The sequence below is a fragment of the Tyto alba genome, unplaced genomic scaffold (assembly GCF_018691265.1).
Source record: "Tyto alba isolate M040663 unplaced genomic scaffold, T.alba_DEE_v4.0 Super-Scaffold_28, whole genome shotgun sequence".
NCBI lineage: Eukaryota > Metazoa > Chordata > Aves > Strigiformes > Tytonidae > Tyto > Tyto alba.
In genome coordinates, this window is record NW_024881302.1 from 1,507,040 (window position 1) to 1,532,613 (window position 25,574).

At 41.8% G+C, this 25,574-nt stretch overlaps 2 protein-coding genes across 6 annotated transcripts in view; one reads left to right on the forward strand and one right to left on the reverse strand.

Annotated features, from left to right (window-relative positions):
* ARHGAP17 (Rho GTPase activating protein 17) overlaps positions 1 to 21,778 on the forward strand; it is a 47,876-nt gene extending 26,098 nt beyond the window's left edge. The window contains exons 3-22 of one of the 5 annotated variants that reach the window (XM_032992049.2): positions 1,216 to 1,320; positions 2,089 to 2,165; positions 3,271 to 3,382; positions 3,584 to 3,660; positions 4,369 to 4,480; positions 5,263 to 5,331; positions 5,488 to 5,569; positions 7,657 to 7,784; positions 8,181 to 8,292; positions 8,860 to 8,941; positions 9,403 to 9,483; positions 10,203 to 10,316; positions 10,688 to 10,779; positions 10,917 to 11,073; positions 12,278 to 12,520; positions 14,254 to 14,417; positions 14,807 to 15,424; positions 16,395 to 16,418; positions 18,455 to 18,499; positions 20,854 to 20,957. In XM_032992049.2, the coding sequence (XP_032847940.2) occupies positions 1,216 to 1,320; positions 2,089 to 2,165; positions 3,271 to 3,382; positions 3,584 to 3,660; positions 4,369 to 4,480; positions 5,263 to 5,331; positions 5,488 to 5,569; positions 7,657 to 7,784; positions 8,181 to 8,292; positions 8,860 to 8,941; positions 9,403 to 9,483; positions 10,203 to 10,316; positions 10,688 to 10,779; positions 10,917 to 11,073; positions 12,278 to 12,520; positions 14,254 to 14,417; positions 14,807 to 15,424; positions 16,395 to 16,417 (2,448 nt within the window). In that variant the 3' untranslated portion in view covers position 16,418; positions 18,455 to 18,499; positions 20,854 to 20,957. Of the gene's footprint in view, positions 1 to 1,215; positions 1,321 to 2,088; positions 2,166 to 3,270; positions 3,383 to 3,583; positions 3,661 to 4,368; positions 4,481 to 5,262; positions 5,332 to 5,487; positions 5,570 to 7,656; positions 7,785 to 8,180; positions 8,293 to 8,859; positions 8,942 to 9,402; positions 9,484 to 10,202; positions 10,317 to 10,687; positions 10,780 to 10,916; positions 11,074 to 12,277; positions 12,521 to 14,253; positions 14,418 to 14,806; positions 15,425 to 16,394; positions 16,419 to 18,454; positions 18,500 to 20,853 lie in introns of all 5 variants that reach the window. The other 4 variants (XM_032992048.2, XM_032992050.2, XM_032992047.2 and 1 more) reach the window with 4 other exon arrangements.
* Positions 21,770 to 25,502, reverse strand: TEX47 (testis expressed 47). Its single transcript, XM_042798891.1, has 5 exons — positions 25,477 to 25,502; positions 25,231 to 25,300; positions 24,100 to 24,164; positions 23,043 to 23,241; positions 21,770 to 22,621 (listed from the first exon to the last, which is right to left on the reverse strand). The coding sequence occupies exons 1-5, from the start codon at positions 25,500 to 25,502 to the stop codon at positions 22,442 to 22,444; spliced, it is 540 nt and encodes a 179-aa protein (XP_042654825.1). The 3' UTR covers positions 21,770 to 22,441.
* Positions 25,503 to 25,574: the final 72 nt, after the last annotated feature.

The following is a 25,574-nucleotide window of genomic DNA, read 5'->3' on the forward strand; positions in this document are numbered from 1 at the left end:
AAATTCTCATTTAGAATAGCATTTTGTGTTCGTTAGAGCATAGCACTCTGTTACCCCTGGAAAAAACAGCAGTATGTCTCCTGCTTTAAATCCATATACAGTGCCCTTAACAGGAGCTAACACAGGACGTAGTAACTTTGCAGTAAAATTACTACTCTGCCATCTAATCAATATTTATATTGATAGGAAAGCTGGGGAGAATTGTTGCCCTCCTGAAAATGTAATAGGAGAGATTTGAGAGCTGTATCAAAAACTGGAGCCTGTTCAGATTATTTCCACAGATGAAGTCTATTTTTTTTCTTGCTTTTAAAATAGAAGCCATTCCAAAGGGCCTCTTTTTTTTTTTTCTTGGTGAGTCATCAAAATGCAGATAAACCACATTCTTTTGGTGCTGTGCATAGAAAGTTTGGTGCCATGAGTAGCTCTGTCCCAGTGCTCATCACTTTGTTTGCTTTTGATGTTCTTTGAAATAAACTAGTCCAAATTCCTTATTTAAAATCCCCTAAATGAACAGTTTATTAATATATATCTTTGTCACATTCACATTCTGTGTGTTAAGCCATGTTTCAAATATACTGTGATAAACAGAACTCTTGCTTGTGCATTGACGCCTATTTTTTTTCATTCCACATCCCTTTTGAATCCCATTAATCTCTCCCTGAAAATGCTATTTTGCTTAGCATTTATGAACTTTGTCCTTGTATTTAAAAGCCAGAGAAACACAATAGGAAGCTTGCAGTATATAGGTTTGGCCCAGTGTAGAGGAGTGCTCAGATATGTCTTTAGCCTTCTTTACAAGGTCAGAATGAAAAAATACGAGAGTTTTGCCACAGTACTCTCCCTAAATTAGTGTCTTGGATATCTGCATGTGCCATTCGTCTCAGATAGAAAGTATCAATCTAGTTTTCTTTTGCTGAGACAAAAAGTAAGGGCAGTGTTTTTCTTCCTCTTCCACTCTCCACTCTTTCGAGCATTTTAAGCTTTGACTGAATTGCTGTGCCACTGAGAACAAAAGGAATTTAAATCTTTCAAGCGTTTTTGCTGTCAGGCATTTCTGCTAAGCATCTGAACTTCTTGTAAGCTGTAGAACTTGAGAAATATGCAACCCAGAACTAAGTGTGGTACAGGAGGAAGATTTTCTGCTGAGGCCAGGGAAATAACTTCTGTTTTTTGTTTTGTTTTCTCTTCCTCCCCTCTCCCCCTCCTGCTGACTAGATTGAGAGACGTCTTGACACTGTGAGATCTGTTTGCCATATTGCACAGAAGAGATTAATTGCATGTTTTCAGGGCCAGCATGGTACAGATCCTGATAAGAGACATGTAAGTACAATTGCCTTTTGGCTTGTCTTCTGAGACTAGTCTGAATAAAGTCTGGCCTTCTAAATACCAATCAGCTGCTATGCCTCAAATTAAATGCTAGTTGTAATTCCCCATCCAAATACAGTAACACAACCTTGGATTACCTTAGTAGTGTAAGGACACTCACTTGTTTCTGCAACATGCTGAGTACTTACAGCTTTCATGAGAGCAGACTAAGAAGCGAAGATACTCTGCAACTGTGATCAAGCTCCTTGTATTTAGAAATAAGCTTGTGTACTGACATCTCCAGTTAACTGGAAATATTTTTCTGTGCATGTTTGATTTCTGCCCCTCTTTAAGAAAACCTGCCTGTGGCTTTGCTAAAGTGTTAGAACCAGAAATAATTAACATTCAAGTTTTCTTCTCTTACTGAATAATAGAGACCTCCTGAAAACAAGGGCACACAGAATGACCCTCTGCAGGGAGACAGATGACAAGCTAGTTGCTTAGATCTCAAGTTAAAGCTGTTTACTTGTCTCTGACAGTAGTTGAGACACATTTTGGGCCAGTCATTCCAACTAAGACTGAGAATAAAGTGCTTTTCAAAGTATCTGAGAACAGGAGTCATGAGGCTTGAAACGTTTTGTGACTTGGCGTTTTCTTAAAAGTCAAAGAATGAGCTGCATATGTGTATAATAGCAACCATATGGAAGAAGAGAAAAATCTGAGGGGATGTAGTGGGAAAAGTTGAATAGCACTAAGCTAGGCACTGTTCCTTCTGTTCCATAGAAGAAGCTTCCTCTGACAGCTCTTGCTCAAAATATGCAAGAAGGATCTGTCCAGCTAAGTGATGAAACTCTGTTGGGGTAAGTGTTTGGCTTGCTTTCTGAGTTGCAGTCTGTTATTTTACTGCCTGCAGGGCTCCAATTAGAGACTTTGGGTACACAAAGGCTGTTTGCAATCTAATGAAACTAATATTTCTAGATTCCTTCTCTAATCCAAAGGGAGAAAAAGTGAGCAAGCATTTCTTCTTGAGTGATTCTGGGGGCAGGTTTTAGGCTTGCTTTGAATTGCACTCCAGAGGATTCTGATTCTCTGCTGTCTTAAAAGCTTTTGAAAATTACTTTTATCCTTGTGAATTAGTAGAATTATTATCTCCTTTTAAAGTTTAGTGCAAATACTGTATTCTGCAGGTTTGCATTAATGACTTAAAATAATGCCAATTTGCATTAATGGCTTCTAGTTTAAAATAATACCAGTTTCCTTATCCTGGCAAAGTGCATCTTTGCAACTTACAGGAAGGTGGCTGAAAGAAATGAATGTCAATATACAGAAGTCCTAGAGCTAATGTGTTTCTTTGTTGCTGATGGGAATTCTAATGGAGAGCAGTGTAGAATGACCTTAAAAACCTTTGTGTGCATTTTTGTGAGCTGTTGCAGAAGATTTAAACGTGGATAAAAATCTTAGAGAATAGGGTTTCTCCTCAGAACAAGCTTAAAACAAAGGTCACGTCATGTTTTTGGAACCTGAGTTAGCTGCATATGTGATTGCTTAGCATTATGACGTTAAGATTGTTTCACATTAGAGGGGCTTAGGAGAAAATTAAATACTGAGTTGAGCAATTCTCTTGCATCTGGTGAGATAGAAGGATGGGCTCTGAAATAAATACTAACTTATCGGCCCTTAGGGCCTGTGTAATCACCTAGATGACTTAGAGCATCTAAAAATGTTTGTAATGGCTAAGGAATTTTAGAAGACAAAGGTTTAATAACACTCTTTGCCCACGCCAGATTTGCCCATGACAGCATAGATCATCTTGGTTTTGTCTTGCTTTATATAAATGCTTTGCTTTATACAACACAAAGCTTTCCGAACGGGTGGCAGATGACAAAGGGCCACCGCTGTTTTGTTTTGAATCTTTCTTCTTTAGTCGGTAGTAACTCACATCACAACTTCCTATAATTCTTAAAGGAAAATGCTAGATACGTGTGGTGATGCAGAGAATAAACTGGCAATGGAGCTCTCTCAGCATGAAGTACAGATCGAAAGAGAAGTTTTAGATCCGCTGTATCTACTAACAGAGGTAAGTCACTTCAGCCTGACTGAAGAAATTAATCTGGATTTATGTATAAACAGAACAAAGAGGATTTATCTCATTACTTATAGTGCGACTGGTTTAAGGAGTGGTATGTTCCTGGTGGAAAGCGGGTATGAAATCTACAACATGTAGTTCGTTACAATACACAACTTAAAAATAAATGTAAGCCTTGAATTCTTGTTTTAGACAGAGATCCCAAACATTCAGAAGCAGAGGAAACAGCTTGCAAAGCTGGTTTTGGACTGGGATTCTGCAAGAGGAAGGTAAGGTAATTTTAAGTACTAGGTCCTTTTCTGTTCATGGTGACGTCTTGTTGGCATCTCATGGCATCTAACCTGACGCTGGTACTTGCTTCTGAAATGCTACTGTACGCGTGTTAATACTTTGCTGAGAAAAGACAAACTTACATGTACATTGTTCAAAAAAGGACTCATGACGACTAGATCCAAACAGAATCAATATTTTGGAGCTCTTACGTACCTATATATATTTGGAAAAATGCTGAAAACTCATCTTCCAGTTCATTTAGGCTGTCAACTTAAATAAGGAGTAGGAACCTAATTTTGTAATCATGCCAAGTGCTTTTACAGCATTATATCGAACCATCTCACTGGTAGTGTCCTAGGTTGTTCAACTTACCTTTAAGTCCCTTTAAACAGTCTTAAACTGTGGGGATAGTTTCTGTACCATTTTCTGGGATTGGTAGTTCTAACATATTATACACCCATGTTAAAATAGACTGTGGAGAATGTGGGATTTCTTGTGGATTTTTATAGTTGTTCAGCTGTTTGTGAATTATGCCAGCATGTCATAAATGGTGTGTTTTGAACACCTTCCTTAGTTTTGCTGGAAAACGTCTAAAACTTTGGGTTTTGTTTCCTGTCAAAAGAAAGCAATTTCAAGGGAGCTATAAATTCAGATTGTTGTTTAATACTAGTTTTCGTCAAATGACTGAAACCTTTCTTCCACAGGTATAATCAAGCCCACAAGACTTCAGGAACAAATTTTCAAGTGCATCCTTCAAAAATAGAATCTCTTAAGGAAGAGATGGATGAAGCTGGAAATAAAGTAGAACAATGCAAGGTATGACAGGATGAGTGTCTGTCCTTTACATATCTCTCATTAGCAACAGCAGCAATCAGAATATGGCTGCTTCTGTAAGCCTTGCACGTGGAACTGGCTGTCTGATTACTGCAGCTGCAAATTATGTGGCTGTTAACAAACTATGTCTTAAAGGTATATTAATGCTAGCTGGTCTCTGTCTGAATTGCTTTACTTTAACAAGAAACTTTTGGTTTTTTTAGATGGGTATTTTACATTATTTTCTGTTTCAGTCTGAGACAGTTATGAGAAGGAACTGCGTCTTAGTCTTGACTGAAATTTTCAGGGTGTCCCTGTGCTTCAAGCCACTGAGTAGCTGTGCGGTGTGAGCTACCTGGATGAAATTCAAGCTGCTGACATAAAAAGCACTTTCTGACTACTACAGCTCTGAGCAGTTCACATATAGTTTCACTTCTCAGTTATCAAATGCTACGTTATGCTGCAGTTGAGCTGAGCACCAAAACCCTTTCAGTAGTACTTGTCTTTGTGTGCAGGGATTGGCTGTATATAACATTGTCATACGGTCCAGTTGTTCACTTAAGTGGGCAGCTGCTTTACTATATAAGACAAAGTTAGGCGTTTTGAATGAATTTTGCTTCATTCAAAATACCTAAATCCAGTAGGTGGGTTACTGGCTTCCTGTACTGCCTGAACCAATAGTTCAGTCTTACTGCAGGCAAAACAAATACACGTACTTCTGTCTTTCTGTACAAGTTGAAAAGCCCCTGTAAATTTGATGTACTGTATTGCATTCTTTTTCAAAGGATCAGCTAGCAGCAGACATGTATAACTTTGTGTCCAAAGAAGGGGAGTACGCTAGATGTTTTGTTATGGTGAGTATTTTTTCAGTATGACTTTGCAGCACATATGTGCATGGACACTCAATTCTCTAAGATTACATTTTGTGTGCTAAACCTTCTAGTCTTGTATTATGTACTCATCAGAGGCTAATGCTCTTTTTGTTTTTAAAATGTGGCTTCTGTTCTCAGTTATTAGAAGCACAAGCAGATTACCATAGAAAAGCATTAGCAGTCATAGAAAAGGTCCTACCCGAAATTCAAGCCCATCAAGGTAAAGTAACCTGTGCTCTGGCTGATGCTTCTCCTTGCCTGTGCCACCTATGCACAATATTCTCCTCCTTTATCTTGATTCTCTTGCATGCAGACTTATTTAATAAGGCCATTTTGATCTACTTAACAATTTTACATTCCCGAGCATAATTCCATCTTTGTGTTCTCTGGAGTTTTCCAGCCATATTTTAACACACTAATAAAATATTAAGGATCTGTCTGATACCCAAGAGAGTAAAGGAAGGATTTTTCTATTTGCTTGCACTTCTTCCTTGTTATCATGTGACCTTTGCTAATTTATACCTGGCTTTTTAGGCCAATGAAAGTTTCATTGTGACTTAGGGACTTTTTAGGGTCCTTGCTTCTTGAATTGCTACTAGGCAATTACCAGAAAAATTCCCCTTATTCTAAGGAGCTTGACTTTTTTTCCCTTCTTTTATGCAATCCTTTTTCCTAGTGTGCACATTGCACTAGAGCTGGCTAATGGAGTGTTCACATTACTGTGAATATCAGCAGTTAAGAAAAGCTAGCAGTACAGCTTTATTTCTTCCCCCATGCTAAGCTTTCCGTTGTCAGTGGGAGTTAAAGTTTGGTATGAAGATGCGCTGTGTCGTTGAAATTGCTGTCTTAAATACTGGCTAGACTGTCGCTTAATCTGCTGATCACTTTGAACAAGAGGTAGACTGAACAAAGTCTGAGCAAAATAATATATTCTAACCTGAACAAGGTTCAGGTATCTTCGGTTGTGGGCCACATGAAAGGTGTAAAAGATGAGCCGCGTAAATATACAAATAAATATGGAAGATGCTGAGAGATGATGAATATCTGTACTCGGTAGATCTGATGGGAGACGAGGTCATGCAAACAAACGATGCTTACACAGCATCGGGGCTGCGTTATGGCTGTAGGGAAGGTTCTCTGTTTCCAGCTGTGACTGCTTCCAATTGTTTTGTTGTTGTTGCTTAGCTGCTTTGTACAAACTCTTCATATGACAAATGCTTCAGAACAGATTAGCCTTCCTAGGAGGTGGGCTAGGAGGCATGCTGTGTAAGTGGTCCAGTGCCCAAGATGTAAGAGTAGTGCATGACTTCAGTCGTGTTTCTAGCTGTTGTGTAAATTACTGTGACTTTGAACAATTACTGGGATTTCTTCTCCTAACGTTTGCTGTAACTTGCAAAACTGGGAAAAATGCCATGTGCCTCTTGTGGTGTCTTAGTGAATGAGAGGAACCAAAGCCTTAGGAGGGATGTAGTTGATGGGGTTTTGTAAACAAAAAGGGTAAATAAAATCCTTTGCAGAAACATTGTGTCTTCTTTCAAAATCTTCATCTTTCTTGAGCTTTGTTCCACATAAAAGGAATAGCGCATCTGTACTAACAATAACCTTTTACATCTGCATTTTTTTTTTTCAATTAAGACAGCAGAAATGGGTGAAAAAATAAATTGTAGGAAACAAAAAATTCACATTCAATTTGGAGACACTAGTGCCAATTTTGACTTTCAGAGTTAAGCAATAATCGAGAAATTGAATTGAAAATCTGTGCGTTAGTGATGGGCTGTTAATGTGGTATTTCTAATGTAAGACGTTGGGGCTATTAACTTCCATTTTAAGTTGCTGATTCCTCAAATCAGCAATAAACTTTGTGTTAACAGCTCAGCTTTTATGCACCTTAAATATAGTTAAAACTAAGTTGAGCCCAAGTCACGCAATCTGGACAAAATTCTTCACAAAGATTCTTGCAAACTTAAGCCTTTTGGTGTCTTGGCAGATCATAATTAATGTAAGTTACAGCCATGTGGTGGCTCTTGTGTTGAGGCCCAGTGGGGAATGTGCTTCCAGTTATACCCAGGATTTGTATGTGATATTCCATCCAGAAAGATGTAGAAGTATTTTTTTCCTTGAACACCAGCAGGCTCGCTTTCTCTTTATTCATGATATAAGCGACTTTACCAGTCAAGGACTGTAAAACTCCTACTGTATTCTGAAAAATCTCTTTGCTGTACTGGAGGCTTTCTTCTGGTCTTGTCTGGGACATAATTCAAGTGTTTGTTAGATGTTTTGCTCAGTGTTTTGATACTTTCCAACTAGACAAATGGACTGAAAAGCCAGCTTTTGGAACTCCATTAGAAGAGCATCTCAAACGCAGTGGTCGTGAAATTGCAGTCCCTATTGAAGCCTGTGTAATGATGCTTTTGGAAACAGGAATGAGAGAGGAGGTAAGTGGTACCGTACCACATGCTGTGAAGAACAGGAAAAGAGATCAGTCAAACTCATGGACTGGTGTCTGTACTTTTTAACAAGTTGATTAAGTAATTTTATTTATTACTGTAGATGATAAATCTTTTGCAACAGATTAATCTTCAAAGATACTTCAAATAGTGCTGAGATGAATGCACCTAGATTGAAAAATTAGGAATGGATCAAGGGTGAGAGGTAACTAAAACATTGTCAGCTGGCAGTGACACATGGAGCGCCAGCTAGGTCATAACTGTATAAGGAGAAGACACCAAACTTGAAATTCTTCTGAAAGAGGCTGTCATAAAACTTCTACTGTGTCGTGCTTGTACTGACATGTTGTTACCAGTCAAGTATGTTTTATTTTTATTATGCAGGGCTTATTCAGAATTGCTGCTGGAGCCTCCAAGTTAAAAAAGCTGAAAGCTGCCTTGGACTGTTCAACTTCCCAGCTTGACGAATTTTATTCTGATCCCCATGCTGTTGCAGGTATTGTGAATGTTCTGAATCAAAACCAGGTATAAGTTGATACAGTGCGAGTTTATGCTGTTCATTTAACTGTTGACGTGCTGCAGTGTAAGGTGCTGACCTCTGCAGATAAACTATGAATGAAAATAAATTGAAAGTGCAATGAAGTGAACAACTTAACACAGATAAGGTTAGGGTACACATGCTCATCACACTTGATTTATTCATGTCTGCATGACAGAGCAGTGTTTAACATTCAGGTGATCATAGTAATCCAAATATCATATTTTATGTCATGACAAGAGCGTTAACATGAGCAAGGGAAATTAGAGCCATATGTAGGTCCTTGTTCTGACAAGATGATTCAGAGTTTTATAGTACATGTTTCTGTCAAATGACAGTAATTACTGGAAGACCTTTTTTGTTAAACATTGAGCAGATGCACTGTGGAACTGTCAGGTCTTCCCACCGTTTCGCTGGAATTTGGGTCCCATTGCATAGATAAAATTGCACGTCTGAGGACAGAATTTTAAGTGAAGACCGAAAGCACTGGCTAAGCAGCTAGCCTGTTTCTGGTCTGCATTGCAGGTGCCTTGAAATCCTATTTGCGAGAGCTGCCAGAACCTCTGATGACCTACAGTCTATATGAAGAATGGACACAAGCTGCAAAGTAAGCACACTAAAAATACTTACATAGGAAAACATTCAACGTGTTTTTTATCAAATTTGGTTCTTCACATATGGATTCAAAAGAAAAGACCAAGCTCACACAGTTTACTTTCTTATTTCTGCTCTAATGGATAAATATTTTGTGTAACAAGTTATTTTAAGTTTTTGTGGTTTAGTTTAATACCAATTGCACAAAACTGGTGAAATATCTATTCTATGTTTAAACATAAGGGCTGCTTCAGACTGCGTAGTGTTGATGCTTAAGGAGTTTTCCTTCATTGCAGACAGAGATAATTCAGGGATTTGACTAGCAGGTTACTGAATTACTGAATACAAACCAGTGAATTTTTGTCATAAGTAGAAGGCTCTACAGTCATCATTGTTCACTGCAGAAACAATGATTTTTTTTTTTTTTTTCTGAGCTGAAAGTAAGATGTAACAGTGTTATTTTTTTGCTTTCAGTATTCAGGACCAGGATAAGAAGCTACAAGAGTTATGGAGAATTTGTAACAGATTACCTAAGCATTATCATGCTAATTTCAGGTACGTATGAACATCTGTTGAGTTGCAGCACAGCTGCTTTGATGCTAGAGTACTGCATTTCAAAGCTGATGAACCAAAACTCTAATCCAGGTGTGTTTTTTCTTGGTCAAACTCAGTCAGGTTTATAAGAGGGCAGCCTGTTTTATCAAGCAGTTGGTGCATGTTGGTGGTAGACTCTTCAGTCAAGTCCAGTCACTGTTGACTGTAATGAAATGGTGATGGATAGAACCCTTCTACTTAAGAGTCATGCTGTTGGCAGCACTACTTGAGTTTTCACCAGCCGTGCTCTTCATTGTATTTTTCATTCTTAGAAATCACCTCGATGTATCTTACACTTGTTATTTTTCCTTTCGGTTTTACCTTTTGTGAATGAATCAGAGCAAAACCAACTCTGGTGATTTGGAGGTGTGAAAGTTCCATTACAGGATATGAAAATAGGCTGAGAATACTTCCTCAACAGCTAAATATTCTTTTCCAAAAATATGATAGTTCTGTAGTTCCATTTTGCCAAGGTGGGAGATGCTTTCTTTTCTACCCAATTCAACTTTTATCATTCATGAGTAGAAACTTAGTAGCCAGCTACCAAGCAAGAAAGCTGTTCGTCTTGTTTCTGGTTTTTTTGGGAGCTTGCTTTATGAGTTCTTGAATTTTTACTTAGTTGCTTTCAACGAGGAATGCTCTTAGTTCCTGCTGTTTAATTATTTCTTTCCTTCTTGTAGGTATTTAATAAAATTTTTAGCAAAGCTTGCACAGAACAGCGATGTTAACAAAATGACACCCAGCAATGTCGCAATAGTCTTGGGCCCTAACTTGTTATGGGCAAAGAATGAAGGGTAAGTTTTTTTAGGAAAGCTACAAAACAGAACTTCCACAAAGCTGTAGTATTTCTTGTCAGATTGCTTTAAATCATGTAGACTATTCACAGCAACGGACTAACTGCCTAAAAAATATTTCAGATGTTCTTTCAGCCTGTGCCTCCAGATCATTTTAGGCAGGCATCTTTTTAGGAGTGTTTTCAAATTCTGTGAATGTTACTGAATAGTCTAGATTTCATCAAAGCCTGAAGTTGCTCTTTATGTGGTACTTAAGAGTCTTGATACGTCACGATTAGCATAATTTGTCACCTAGATAATATCAATTATTTTTTAAATTGTCTTACTTTGCTAGAACTCTGTATAAAGTGTTGGACAAATTTCTTCTGCAGATCCCTTGCTGAAATGGCAGCAGCAACGTCGGTCCATGTGGTAGCAGTTATTGAGCCAATTATTCAGCACGCAGACTGGTTCTTCCCTGGAGGTAAATTCTTGCCACAGTTAAAAGCACCTTGTATTTGTGATAACCCTACACAGGTAAACCTCCAATAACATTTTTGCACCGAGGCACCGTTTTGTGTATATGTATGTCTTAGAACGTGTTCTGTCTGTCTCTCTTAGATCAAGATTTCAATGTGTCTGGGGCATTTGTTGCAATTCCTGCTGTTAATTCAAATCACTTGTCACACACTGGGAATGAATATGAATCTGGGACACTGGAACGGAAGAGGCCTGTTAGTATGACTGTAATGGAAGGGGATTTATTGAAGAAGGAAAGGTATGTTTCATTCTCAGGTTAGGTTTCAATTTTTAGCCCACTACTGAGGAGGCTGTAATCAGACACACTTTTATTGGTCTCAGGAGGAGAATTTAATGGAAATACTGTAGGTTACAATAGTGATTTATTTCCCCCCATGTTGTTGCAGCCTGAGGAATGTTCAAAGGTAATGTACTGGTATTTGCTTCCAGTTACACCATGTGCATGATAAAAACTGAGCAGATAATTACTGCTTCCAGTCACCATTTTCCTATTACAGATTTGGGGGGTCTAAAGTCCACTGAAACAGAAGTGTCTATAGTAGCATCTATCAGTATCTAACATCTGATATTCCATGGCTTCTTTTTCAAAGCCCATAAGCTGAGGTGGTGTTACCTGGTGCCTTCATGATAAGACTTCTGAGTTGATGATGGTACAGTATACCACAGCAAACAGTAGAACGCTAAAAAATAAAAATAAAACGTGCTGTTCTCCCATATAACATGTAGTGTAACGTTCATTTATTATCATTCATATCATGAATATTCAAGTGATGTGCTGTTTTGTTTTTAGCTGTTTATGCAAATGTTAAATTGTTACCTGAATGTTAACTGTAGCTAGCCACATGGAAATTTGTCAGCACTGACAGAGGAAGAAGATGAATTCAAGATTCACTGTCTTTTAGCACAACAAGAATAAAATTAAATTCTGGAGTGAATGTGCTGTATGCATTCTAAAATTTGTTAGAATTTTAGTCCATTTATCCATAGTTCTCCTTTAAACATAGATCATAGCATATATCCAGCGGCTTTTTCATCTGTCTTGAAATCTGTACTGCAACTTAGTGTGTAATAGAAACCAAATTCATGTGGCAGAATATATTCAGTGAGGAGGTACTCTGGTATGTAAGGAAATGTATGTATTTACATGTAAAATTAGAGTGGTTTGACCTCATTGTCATCAACGTCTTGTCTTCAAATGTAATAGAGTAGTTTGTTCCCCTTACGTTTCACGTACCCCTCTGTGTGGATAAGCCAAATGGTGTTGCATGTCTTAACATTAACGGTGTTACATGCAGAAAGTTGAAGCTTTCCTTGTTGCTGCTTTGCATGCTGAGCAACAGGGGTTGCATTTGTCTTTGTGGGTTGTAACATCCAGTTGTCCTGTTGCTTTAGTTACCTGGTGTCGGCTGGCGTGGTGTGTTTACTCTCTCTTCTTTCTGTAGCTTTGGTGTCAAGGTTATGGACTTCCAAGCGAATCCTCGGAGATGTGGCACTATAAATAGAAAGCACACATCCCCAGCTTTCCAGCCACCCCTTCCACCCACGGAGGCTGGCGTGCTGGCTCAGGCTGGAGCGGAGCAGCACTCACAAGCTTCTGTGGCTGAAACAAGCCCAGTGGGTGCTGGTTTTGCTCTCTCTGCTGGCACAGCAGAACAGTTACAAAGTCAAGGAAATGAGGATGTCAGGTAAGAGGCATGGCTTCTGCTGGCAGTGGCTTAGCAGGCAGCTTCAGCAGCAAACTGATGTGTCAACTGATCTGCTTCACAAGGCACCTCTGCGGACTGGAACGCGTGTGGTCGCGTGTGAAGCCTGTTCGGGCGTGGGCAGCAGCGCCGTCCAGGAGCTCGCTTGCCGCGCGTATTGTTCCAGAATCGATCTCCTAAAACAACATACTTTGTTCTGTATATTCCAGAATTGATTTTCTAAAAATAAGAGAATTCTTGGGGGGAAAAAAGATGGCGATGAAAAGTACTGAAGGAGACTGTACTTCTACTACCCGTATTGACATTTCCAAGCTATACGCGAGAGGTGTCCACACAGCATGACTGTCCGTTTGCTGCTGAAAGAACAAAACCTACCAGTGGCAACACTAGAAACCTGTCGGTCTTGTTTGTTGTTTCTCATATATGTTTCCTGGATTTGTCTCTCTTCTTTTTTTGTCTGTAGCAAGTGTTAGTGATGACCAGACTTGCTCGGTAGAAAACTGGAAATCAGTTTATCGTCCTTCAATATTAGCTACTTTAGGACAAGCAGGCTTTTTTGCTACTTAATTACTGTTGAAACGTTGTGTAATCATGTCCCCAGTATTAATATACATGGACTCCAAGACTAATGGCAGTAGCCTTGACTCTTCCGTTCATGTATGGTGAAAGCAGCACTTTGCTTTCAGTATTTTGTGGTCTGCGAGATACAACAAACCACATGGAAAGGCCTGTAGCACGCTCTAAACATCGACCTCTTGCACAGCGTCGTGTGGTCAACCACCACTGTGAAGTTCGATGCAGCATTGACTCTTTTGCATATAGCTTTTGTTCTCAGGCAGCATTTTTACTCTTATAAGTTTTTTCTCATTCGGAAATCCCCCGCAGACTAATATTTCCTCCACAGATGTCCTTTGTGGCAGAGGCAGCTAAAACGAAACCTTGAGAGTAGTGCATTTAAAATCCACACAAACTCTGTGTTGGAGTACTTGCAATTTATTAACAGCATCTGGAGAAATGGAGATTGCAGTGTGCCAGTAAGTGACAGAAAGGTGTCCCTGGGCCCTCCGGGGGGCTCCCAAAGGCTCCAGGGACTTCAGTGGTGAGGACTTATATCTGCCTCGCCCCCGTACCATAAGTAGCAAGTAGGTTCCTGCCCTTTGTGGGTTTGTCTTTTTTCTGGCAGAGCTTCACAGGTTGCCATCGCTGGGTCCTTAGTAGCAAAGTCCACCAGGTGACTGCCAGTGAATTGGATGTGGTGCTCTGACAGAATATTTGGAAAGGCAAGCAGCTATAGGAGCGATAGGTATAATTGAATGAGGAAATTGGAAAAGTAATTTTGCCCAACTTGCATGTTGGGAGTCTGTTTTTTAAAGGATCTGCAATGCACTGAGGGCACTTTAGCACGGAGGCTGTACCCCTCGGTATCAGTATTGCATTCAAACAGGTACTGTGACACTGCAGAACTGCCTGGAGTCCTGATTTAATTTTGGTAATTGATCTTTTGTACAGGCTTGCCTATAAGCCTACTTACCACTTATCTGAAGATCTGTAGCAGTGTTCAGTTTGTGAGTAAATACCAGCCAGTGCAGAAGGTTTTCTGAAGCGTTTGAGGGTCAGGACCGTAGCACAGTTTGTAATGTAAACCTGAATGGGCGCAGCTGATCTGGACAAGGCATTTTACAATCATCTTCTAATTTCGGGTTTTTAATTTTCAGTACCTCAAAATCTAAGGACAACACGTCTTCAGCTACTCCTCCACCTGTGAGAAACGGCGGGCATGCAAGCACTGTCCAGAACCAGTCAACAAGTAGCACTAATCAGCTTTCTGTTAATCAGCCACAGAATGCAGCAGGTCCCAGTCCCCATTCAATGAGGAGAGGTGTGTGTTTCATTTGGCTTTCTAGCCGCTAAGTTCCAGTTCTTTATGTACTGCAAAAATGCTTACTAAAATAACTTGATCGGTATCTCGGCAACAGTTTAATTCTCATTTCCCTAAGGCCTAGCTATAAATGCATCTTTGACTTCTGGACTCTTTCATGAATGCTGGTGGTAGTGTTACAAGTGCTGTTTAGCAAAATCACTCAAAGGCTGTTGATCAGTAAACCTGCCTACATGTTCCTGTAGCTTCCTGTTGGTATCGCTTTTATTAGATAACGCACCATTTTGGTTTGATAACGTACCTGAGTATCCTTTTGTGCTACTAATTCCTTTGTCAGGCGCTTGGTTTCGCAGCACACAACCATGATACCTCTCCTCTTCTCTTACCAGCCGTGAAGAAGCCCGCGCCAGCCCCTCCCAAGCCAGCCAACCCACCGCCGGGGCAGCCAGGAAGCCACAGTTCTGCCCCAGCGGCTCAGCCACCCTCTGTCTCTCCAAAACCACCTGCCAGAAGTTCTTCCCCTCCTGCTCAACATGCAAACCAAGGAGCAGCCCAGACCTCCGCTTCCCAGGTTTCTGCACCTCGGAGATACTCCAGCAGCCTTTCCCCAATACAAGCTCCCAGCCATCCACCGCCACAGCCCCCAACACAGGCTACTCCTCCACTGCAGCCCAAATCAAACAGTCAAGCCTCTCCTCCTGCTGCACCCAGCAGTGAGCATGGACCAGAGCAGCCCTGTTACACTCCTCCGCAGACTCCAACACCACCCGATACACCCCCTCTAGGAAAGCATACTACTAGCTCCCCATCGTCACAGCCACAGCCATCTACTCCAGAAACCTCCCAGTCTCACTCTCCACCTCAAAGTGGTACGCTGCCGAGGCCACGGCCAGTACCAAAACCCAGAAATAGACCCAGTGTTCCCCCTCCGCCTCACCCTCCTTCTCAGCTGGCTGGAGATGGTATTATTGCAAATCCCACGCAAACAGCTTCCAAAATAGTAACAGGTGAGTGGATTCTTTCATATTCGGGGGTCTCCTCAGGGCGTGGAAATGAAGAAAATAAAGCCTGCAGCTGAACTTTGGAGGGGGAAACTGAAAAACACAAGTAACAGTTAAAATACTCAATTGCACATTTCCAGTTAAAATGCCCACCTGCCTGCTCTGTGCATGAGGATTTGGGGCACTGCTTTAGTGAAGGTTTTCATTCCTGAGGCAGAAGGGTTTGGGGGGAAGTGTAGATGAGCTTGTTTATTTTTCTCCCCGCTTTGGAAGCAAAACACCATTATAGCAACCAACTCAGGGGCTTTCTCCAGGCTCAGCATCATGGCAGTCTCAATTATGCTTAGACATCTGTTGCCAAAAAGCAAATATTTGGAGGAGGGAGAAGGTGTAGCTGAGGATAGTATATTCTAGCACATACGGAAGATAAAAAATGGCAAAAGTGGTCACTGATACCTGTTCTAATAGACAGTGAGTGTTTTACCTTATGAGAATGAAGTCTTCAGACGTGCTTTTAAGTTGGACATCCAGAAGCTGAAGAATCACATGTGCTAAACTGTCAATTTCTAGATAGAACTTCGTATTTTAAATGCAGCCTTCTTTTTCTGTTTTGAGACGTTCGTGAAGTAAAGAGAAGCTTTCTGTCTTCTCCCAGGAACTTCATGAAGCTTGTAGTTACTGGTTTGATAGGGATGATGTTAATTTAAGTCTTGGGGGGCAGGGGGGAAGTGTAGCTGCTGAAGACAGTCGAAGCGAGCAGATCTTGAAATGTTCTCCTGCTGAGTCCCTGCTTATTTTAAGAAATTCTGAAGGAAGAGATAACAAATGTAGGAGACTAATGCTTTTAAATCTACTTATTTAATAATGGTTAAAACTTTCCAATGACACTGCAGCTTCTCTAGAATAAGACTAATGTATTGGAATGCAAAGTATAAATTCTGTTGCCTAACAGCTTTACCCCATGATGCCTTCACAGGTGGGGATGGTTACTGCGAATAAGGTTTGTACTTACCAGAAACATGCAATATAAGCTAAAATGCTCCTGCACAGCAATATTTTATTTGTAGCTTTATTTTGTATATGCGCTTTGGAATATGTGCTCTCTGTCAACTCTGTGTTATCTCATTACTACATATCATTCTGTTTGTAAGAGATTTTTATGACCTATGCTGCTTAATTTTAATAGTCCTGTGAACATTAAGCTATTCCTTAAAACAAATTGTAAAAGTATAATGAAGTGAGTGACACTTCATACAAAGTCACCAGACCTAGGAGGCCACAAAGTCAGGTGTGAAGCAGTGACTCGTTTAAAAAGGGTTTGTTCTCCTCAGTGCAGGCAAATATTGAAGGTCATGCTTTTTCCTACAATTCAGTGGTTTATGGTTGCATTTGAATGTAGCTTTCACTTTAGGTTTTCAGTTATTTTTAACTACTTGGAATTTATTTGGCAAATACACGTTCATGTGACTAAACCCCTTTGCAGAAGAGCACCCAGCAGCAGCATCTGCGTTCTGGCATGTTTGCATTTGCATTCTGTCAGCTCCAGCCTCACTAATAGTACTAGTCTGTTCAATCGCAGCTGCCAAATGACACTTTAATAATCGACCTAGTCAGACGTGGTGGGTAAGAGATGCTACCTTTAAGGTAACAACTGCATGGCAGCCTGGAAAAGTTGAGGCTGCATTCCTGAATTATCTCAAGATACGACTGCTTACAGGGAAGATACTAAATTAGTATTGGATTGAGAAGTCAAGCTGGAAGTACAGTTTTCTTAAATTTGAGGAACTAGCAGTAAATGAGCTGCTTAAGCAACTAAAAAGTAGCTTTGCTTTTTAAAATAACAGACTTTTCCTTATTGTACTTCTGCTCTTTTTGTCAGTATCATTAAAATACAAGGATAATTTATTTCAAAACCTGAATTTGGAAATAAGGCTGAAGTCTGGATCTTTACAGCACTTACAAATAAGTTAAGAGTGGGGACTATGCTGATGAGCCAAACTTCAAGGAAAGACTTAACCTTCATTTCTGAGTTGTGTTTCATAGGTTGACAGTGTTTGTTTCCATTTTGGAATTTTTCTGGTTCTGGGGACGTTGCTTTATTGATATCAGACAAGCAGGGTTTGTTTTACCCCAAAGTAACTGGAGAAATACTTGCCTCCTAAGTCATACCCAGCTGGTGTGCAGGGGGCTGCTCTGTTCCTGGGGGGTTCAGGGACAGGAGGCATCTGCTGCAGGGCAGCGATGGGCGCAGCGGGGCTGGGAGTTCCAGCTTGGGGCTGGCTCCTGCTCGGCGAGGTTACAGGCGTAGCAGAGGTACACAGCTGTCCTGCAGTCTGCGTAAATATACAAAAATATGGAAGTCGACAGTGTTGAAATGAAAGCGTGTTAAAACTGGAGAGCCTTAATACCATTCCTTTCAAGCGCAAACCGTAGCAAATTGGCCGTGGAAGCTGTGTGCAGTGAACAACAGTGTGAAAGCTGCGAGGCAGGAAAACCAGTAAAGGAAAGCTGCTGATGAAGGATTCTCTAGCAAAACCGATAAAGGAACCTAGAAAAATCTAGTGTGTTTTGCAAAAAAAAAACAACCTGAGGAGCAGTTGAAGTGATACTCTGGCTTACCTACAGCAGTATACTTGGTACAGGGTCATCCACCTTTTCCAGATCAATCTTTTTTAAAGGATTAATATTTGTTCTGAATTAACACCACTGCATAAGAGTATCTGCTCTAACATTTACACGTGCACATATAAGCACTTATAGACTGACATATCTAATTCACAATGTGAAATAGCCGGTTTTAGTTTTAACCGTAAATAGTGGAGCGAGGGAAGACAGATGGGAATAATGGAAGCCAAAATTAAGTTGCCAGCAAAATTCGTAATATCAGAATGGGAATTCTGAATTGTTTTCAGGCTACTGTTGAATTCCTTTGTCCCTGTATTGGACTTGAGTAATGCCTCAAATTCTGTTTATGGTATTAAAGTATTAAGCCCTAGAAAAGAATATTCTAATCAAAGATTTTATTAAATAATCTAGATGTTTGACCTGCATTCAGTAGGAACTGTATTGGAAAGTTCAATGGTAAGGAAAAGGCATATGATTGGCCAACAATGTTGCTAATTCATAATCGTGTCTGTGCTAATGCCCACTACTAACCTGTCACAAATAACACTGCTTGCTTGCATTACCATTAGCGTGGCATGCGAAAGGAATGGCTGTTTGATGCTCGCTCTTACATTAACGTACTAAAAGTGTTGGAGACTAGAGTGTGTCAAGTTGTTCATGTTTTGACTGATCAGTTTCACGTTGTACTTCTTCCTTGTACAGAAAATCCTATCTAGAAATCCACGTGTTTTATACAGAGGCTCATTTTGTATTTGATGTAGCTGTACCACTGTTTGTCACAAATACTCCTTTCTTGTGTCACCTCACACTTTGTTACCTCCTTTTCTGATTCATCCTTCAGTGTGCAGTTGTGGTAGGGAGAATTTCTGTGCCTGCATCTGAAGTCGAAGCACACCTTTTGAACCTTCCTTTAAATGAAAGTCCAAAGGTAACAGTAGGTACCGTTAGCTATTAGGGAGGATGCAGTGCCTCTGCTTCTTGGCTCTGTGCTCGTCTCTTCTGAGGTCAAGCTCAGTGTGGAACATTTTGAGGAAGAGAAAAATGCGAGAAGGATTTGGGAACTCACACAATTGCAGTTTATTCTTTTATGTCGTACTGTTTCTGTTAACAAGAGTAAAGATGACTCAAAAAACAATCTAAAGTTTAAATCAACTGCCTTTAAAAGTATTTAAATTTTCATCTCTTGTAGCAACAGGGGTTACACAGTACAGTGGGGATAAAGGAGAGCTGCTGATGTTATGAAACTTGGTTTCATGGATCGGGGACTTTAAACACGTGAATGTGAGGCTCAGTGAAGAGGCTTTGTTTTAAAGCAGCCCCATTCATTATTTCTTTGTTACTACCAAAGGTCTGCTGAACAGTGATCACCTCATAGGTGCTACAAGACACTGGTGGTCCTGGGGTATAGCCCAGTAATGAGACTTTCCTAAGGAGAATAAGGGCTGGGGGGAGAAATCTGTTTGAGGGATTGCCCAGGTGATGGTGTTTAACAAGTCATAACAGTACTGATGGCTTGTTCTGTGCCTTCGGGTGATTTTGTTTACCACTGACGTGCTGTCTTAGCAGAATATGGTACTCCCCGAGACTGATACAAGACTGGGGAGAAAACGTGTAGTTCACACCTGGCAAGAAAAGGTGAACCCGGGCATCACGTTCTGGGGAAAGTTGCAGCAATACGGATGCAAACACTTAACTGCGTAATCAGTGTCAGGCCGTAAGACGGTGGAGTTCCAGCTCCCGTGGTTTGTAGTCGGTGGTGCTGTTAATCACTGCGCCTCGCGTGAGGCTGGCTGGGGGGGCAGCAGGGGAGCCTGCACTCAGACTTCAGTTCTGTGTCTGCTTTCACCTCTGCTGCGTCATTTGGCACAGAAACGTGCAGTTCGAACATTTAGAAAGTGACTTCTGGGCTAAATTTAAGACTTAATGCTTGAGAGATGAGTCACAGTCTTTATAGGATGCCTGTCTATGCCACCTATGTTTAAAAGCAAGGAATTTATTTGGATCCTTTATTGATTTAAGTGATCTGAATTATTTTCTGGTTGGAACAGCTGCTGGATTGCAGTAAGTGACGTGGTGGCATATTATAAATTAACTTTCCAAAATATTTTCAGTTACATTTTTTTTTTTTTTTTTTGAACTGTTACAGATTTTTCTGGTCTTATAACTACCAGGGCAGTCAGTCACCAGAAATGCAACATTTTGAGGTGGTTCTTGGACACCTCGGCTTGAAAAAACTTCCCCCCCACCCCCAGAAGAGGCAAAGAACATAGTGTTTCCTGTTATACACAGGAAAGAGGTTTAATCTGCATTTGGTTTAAAGAATTTTTTCCTCTTTTTGGGACAGTGCCTCTTTTTAGAAGCAATAAGAACACGTATGGTGTCAGAAGTCATAGGTGATGGTTACCTGGCTGCTGATTTAGGTGCCAGGTTTTCTTGCTGAGTGACCAGTGTGTTTTGACATGAAAGTCTGGAGTAAGGTAGCACTCTCAAGGAGCATTGAGGAATCTGATACTAAATTGTACCTGCTGTCTTCTGTTATTCAGAAAGCAATGTTTTTTTCTTTTATGTACAAGACTGAAAAAAAAAAAAAAAAAGGTATGTAGGAGAAGCAGCTCATAAGCTTTTTAGTTTGGCTTAGCCTTTTTATGTCCACGTGTGCACGTGCACATATGTGCCAGCCCTCTGTTTGAAAAGCCTTTGTTGCTCTTTCCTTTCCCTTTTCTCTCTAAGGAAACGCACCAGAAATGCTCTAGTGAGTGAACTGGCACTGTCCAGACCGCTAAACTTGCTATTTTGTTGTTTTTGTTCAGACTCAAGCTCCAGTATTCAAGAACCACTTCAAAACCCCTCTTCAGAGCTTCTTACGGAGACAGCGAGCAAAGAACTGCACAACCACCTCCTGCTCGATCTCGACAATGATACGGAAAGCACTGCTCTGTAACGGAAACTCCAGCTTTTTCAAGGTTCCTCTCCTGGTGGGAAAACTAACAGACCTAACAGTGAAAAGCTTCTTTTGACGATATGGCAAAAATGTGCAGGGTTGTGACTTGTGCATCACAGAGAAAGTGATTTTAGCCTTTCAGAAGAAGTTTAATGATCTGTGTCTCAACAATGGTTTTCCACATCTTGGATGGAAGGAATTAATTACTGCAGAAACTTGCATAGGAAGCATGATTGTCGCTAATACAGATTGTATTAGCAAAAATTCCAAAAGAATAAGAAGCAGAACCTTAGTTATTTAAAGTGCATGTATTACGAAAATAATCTTTTTAATGTCACGGTTAGACTTTTATTTCTAGTTCTTAGACATTACAAGGAGATGCCTTGCAAGAGACATTCCCTCACTGATTTGCTGCAGATTCTTTTTAAAACATGAACCAAAAAAATGCCAGAGTGCTGGTGGTGACTGCTGGTTATCAGTCACCTTGTCAAAACTGTGGATGTATTCTAGTGCCTTGAAGGACTGTCATACTGTAGGAGGAAACTTACTGTATCTTTAATCATTTCATTGCTACTTAATGATCAGTACTTAATACTTATTTCATAGATATTTGTATTAACCAAGCCTGCTTTTGTTTATGTGAAACTTGCAACTGTTTCAAGATGAAACTGTGGAAGTGTTTTTTGTGCTCTCATTGAAAATGGTTGAATTTTGAAAGAACTTTGAAACAGCTGTTTGGATTCGTCAGTTGGGTGAACGTTTATAAAATTAAAGATTGTCTTTTGTCAACTTAAGGCATCTTTATTCAAGTTTGTGAGTACCACTGCTTCCAGCGGACAGTGAAGGTTATGGTCGTTCCCTGGGCTTTGCAGCTCGGGAGTCGCTGGCTGTCAGCTGGTTCTTCTGAGGACTGGAGTGGAAGCGTCCTGGGACTGAGCCTGCATCTATTCTTTACTGTGTAGATTCACGTTAAACACAAGTGAGGTGAGCTGCACCGAGGAACGCTGGATACAGCCTCTATCACACGGAGAAATGAGATGGAACAGGCCACACAGTTTCTGCGAAAGAGAGGGGGAGAGGAAACTAGTCAATTGAGGTAACGTTCATATAACTAGCTGAATTCATTTACTTAACTTGTAAATTCCCTAATACTCCAGAGGACATTTTATTGAAGTTATTAAGCTAGACCTTGGGCTTAACTACAAACTAAACTGTATTTCGTAAAGGCCTTGACAAGACACATTGCATATACTATAGTTGCTATCTTCTTGATGCCCCAGTTTACAACCCCAGTGTTTCCTGTTCAGACATCCCTTAACAGGGAAGGTGACCCCCAGTAGTGGGTGTAGTCCTGCTCTCCTCTGCCACTGCACTGGCACTGTAACAAATTCTTGTAACTCAGAATTCAGTGTCAGGAGCCCCAACTTCTAGTTCTGTGACTACATTTGATGTTTAGCTCAAACTGTAGGCAGTGTACCTGAATCCAGGGCAGGTTGTGAAGGACTTAAATAAATTCTCAGAAAATCTTCTGGACTAACACATTCTTCAGCATTACACAAATAGTCAATTGCTTCTGCCGGGATTAGCAGCTCAGGTGCAAGCGTGTGTGCATTCTCATTTGTATCCTCAGTGTCATCCTTGATAATAAACAGCATATTTCAATACAGTTACGATAAGAGCACAGAGCCTATGATGCAGTTAAAGTTGGAAATGTGCCCGAAAGAGCAGGGCTGGAGGTACCCCCATTTACCCAACCCCCTGGTCTCCTCTGTGCCCAGGAGCGCAGCAGTGTAGGGTATTGGTTTCACCTGGCTTTAAGCTAGGTTGGTGCAGTTGATGGATTAGTCAAATAGTGGTACAAATTCACCCTACAGAGGTCTAGAAAGAACCTTGGAATAAAATAGTGTTGTCTTGTAATGCTTTAATACTGCTTCTAGAATCTGCTCAGGTGTATGTGCTTGTAAATGCTGCTTGAAACACAAGTGGGGCTGCTTGCTTGTGTAGTTTGGGGGGATTCTTGGGGGCGCGTTTCTTAGATCCCAGTTATTTGAAGTGTACCTCAAAATTTTGAATACAGTCTGCCAGTTTGAGTAGGAGGGCGAGGCACTCTCTGATCACCTCTGCTGTAGACTCCAATTGCATTGAGTCTTGGGGACGTGTCACGGGAGGCGTCGCTATTGCCACGTACCAGTCTGAGAACAGTCTGGCGGGGATGTTATGTGCCACCACTAAAACTTTAATTTCCTGGAGTAAAGCACTGTGTGGAAAGAGAGTGAATTCCATCCTAAAGTACAGCAAGTTCTTATCAGATGGTCAAGTTTCATAAACTGTGCAGTGAGTTGTTGTTTGCATTCCTAAAGCTATGCTGGAGGACTGTATGCACACAGCGTGGTGCACCCCTCCCACCCCAGCCAGCCAAAACCTTTTCTAATTGTGCTCCAAGGTACTGTGCGTGGGTCTTGGGCGGGCTGGTCAGATCGGGGGTGAGTAAAGAACAGTAGGGATTTAACAAGCAAACGCAGAGTGTGATGGTAGCTTGCTTTGATAGCAATTCCATTCACAGTGAAGAAAATGATGCAGCTTTCATGAACCTGGATTTCAGTGAATTAATACAGGGCCCTAGAGAAAACCTAGGGTTAAGCTAAAGACAATAATTGTCTGAACGCTGTGGGACTGGTTAGGTAGTGCTGAAAGGGCAAACAGCAGGCTGGAAGGCTGTGGCTAATGCTCTAAAGATAATTTCTGGCATTCCAGTACATACATCTGCAACTGTTTACAAAGTAGGGTATAGAAATACAGCCCATTCCTAAGGAGGGAATTTTCCTGTTGTCTAACACCTGTGAAGGCTGCTGACAGTTGAAGTCTTGGTGTCTTGAAGATGGGCTCCAGGGCAGAGACCTGGGGAAGAGCCTGGGGGCAGCGGGGCAGCTGCTGACTGTGTACAGGACGATGGGTCGTGGTAACCGGAAAATGCAGCTCCTCAGTGGTCAGCAGGTGTTCAGTGGGAGAATAAAAGCTTGATATAACTGTAGCTGACCTTCAGTTTAAGCTTAAGGAAGCATTCTACCATTTCTGTTAAAATTTTGTTTCATCTAAGGTAAGACGAAACACTTACCTATGAGCTTGATTTTGGAGAGAAGCTAAATCTCGGATGATGAGATGGATTGTGCTACTGCAAGACTGCAAAGGAAATGGTAGAGTTCTTATAGAATTGCATATCGCAGACTAATTTGTGAACGTAAAAATAATTCATCAGCTGCCCTACATGGGCTTTCCCTTCTCCCTTTTTCCCTTACCTCTACTACATGAAAAATACAGCTGGGATAGAGAAGTAGCACACCTGAGACTTGTTCTCCTGAGTGGTCTAATGCGTTTTCAAACAATCCTTGGTGATAACCTTGTTTCGAAAGAAAAACTGGTGGTTTGTTAGTTTATATTGATGCTTCCAGCAAGTCAGTGCTGCGTGGTCTGTCCTGTGTTCTCTCAGTTGCCACAGGCAGCAGATTCACAGATCAAGCTTTTATTATTCAGAAGAAACACGGCATCGCTGCCACGGGAAGCGCTTCCTGACACATGCAGCAGTGCAGTTCACACTGGCTCCTAAAGCTCCACCAAAACCTGCCCTGATTCAGTAGCTGAAGTCTAAAATTGCCCTTAGTGTTTGTTTACAGCAGTTCTGCTGCTGCTGTAGCTGGATCACCTGAAGGCCCCAGCTGGGGAGCACCGCAGCAGCGTTCGGAGCCTTGGCTCCGCTCCACACTGGCCCTAGCCTACAGCTAGCGTTTAAAAAAAAAAAAAAAAAAGTCTTAATGCATCTCATTCATCAGACGAAACATTTGGTATACATTAGTTGCCTGAGAAAGTCGTGTGTTGAGAAAGTCATCGAGTTGGTTGCAAAAACAGTATCAGGCTTGAAAAACGAATTCTCTCTCCCTCAGGGTTTCTCCTAGTTGTGTTTCATTTGCTTAGGAAGGCTTCCCCAAGTGACAATTCTCTTTATGTGGTTTAACAAAATTGTATTTTTGTATTTTATGGGCTGCTCCGAGGCTTCTGTGTATCACGGCTCCGCGCGCACGCAGCGCCCTGGGCTTCTCTGGGTCCCCTGTGCTGCCGCCGCGCAGTGTTTGATGGCACCGGGGGGCGAGGAGCCCGAAACGGGGGCGCGGGGGGGGCCGGGCGAACCCCCGCCGCGGGGCCGGGGCCGACGGCGGCTTCGCCCCTGCCCCGTCCCGGCCGCGACACCCACCTGCCAGCTCCGCCGCCGCCGCCTCGCCCCGCCGGGCCACCACCAGCAGCCGGTGCAGCGGGAACCGGCACTGCGGGGGGGGGAAGAGGATAAGGGAAGGGGGGAGGGAGGGCAGGGGCGCCCCGGCCGCCGCCGCGGAGCCCCGGCCCCCCCGCCGCCGCCTCCCCGCGCACCTCGGCGGCGCGGCCCAGGTGCTCCCCCCTCAGGGACAGCAGGTCCCGCCGCCCCAGCGCCGCCGGCTCCGGCCTGTCCCGCCGCCCCGCCGCCGCCATGGCGGAGCCCCTGAGGGAGCCGGCGGAGCCCGCCAACGGCCCCGCGCCGCCCGCGAGCCCCTCACACCCCGG

Coding starts and splice junctions, on each gene's coding strand:
- TEX47 (XM_042798891.1), bottom strand. CDS start 25,502: ATGGCGGCGGCGGGGCGGCGGGACAG. Junction 24,165..25,230: donor GGCGGCGGCGGAGCTGGCAG/GTGGGTGTCGCG, acceptor TTTCCTTTGCAG/TCTTGCAGTAGCACAATCCA. Junction 23,242..24,099: donor CTCCAAAATCAAGCTCATAG/GTAAGTGTTTCG, acceptor CTTTCCACACAG/TGCTTTACTCCAGGAAATTA.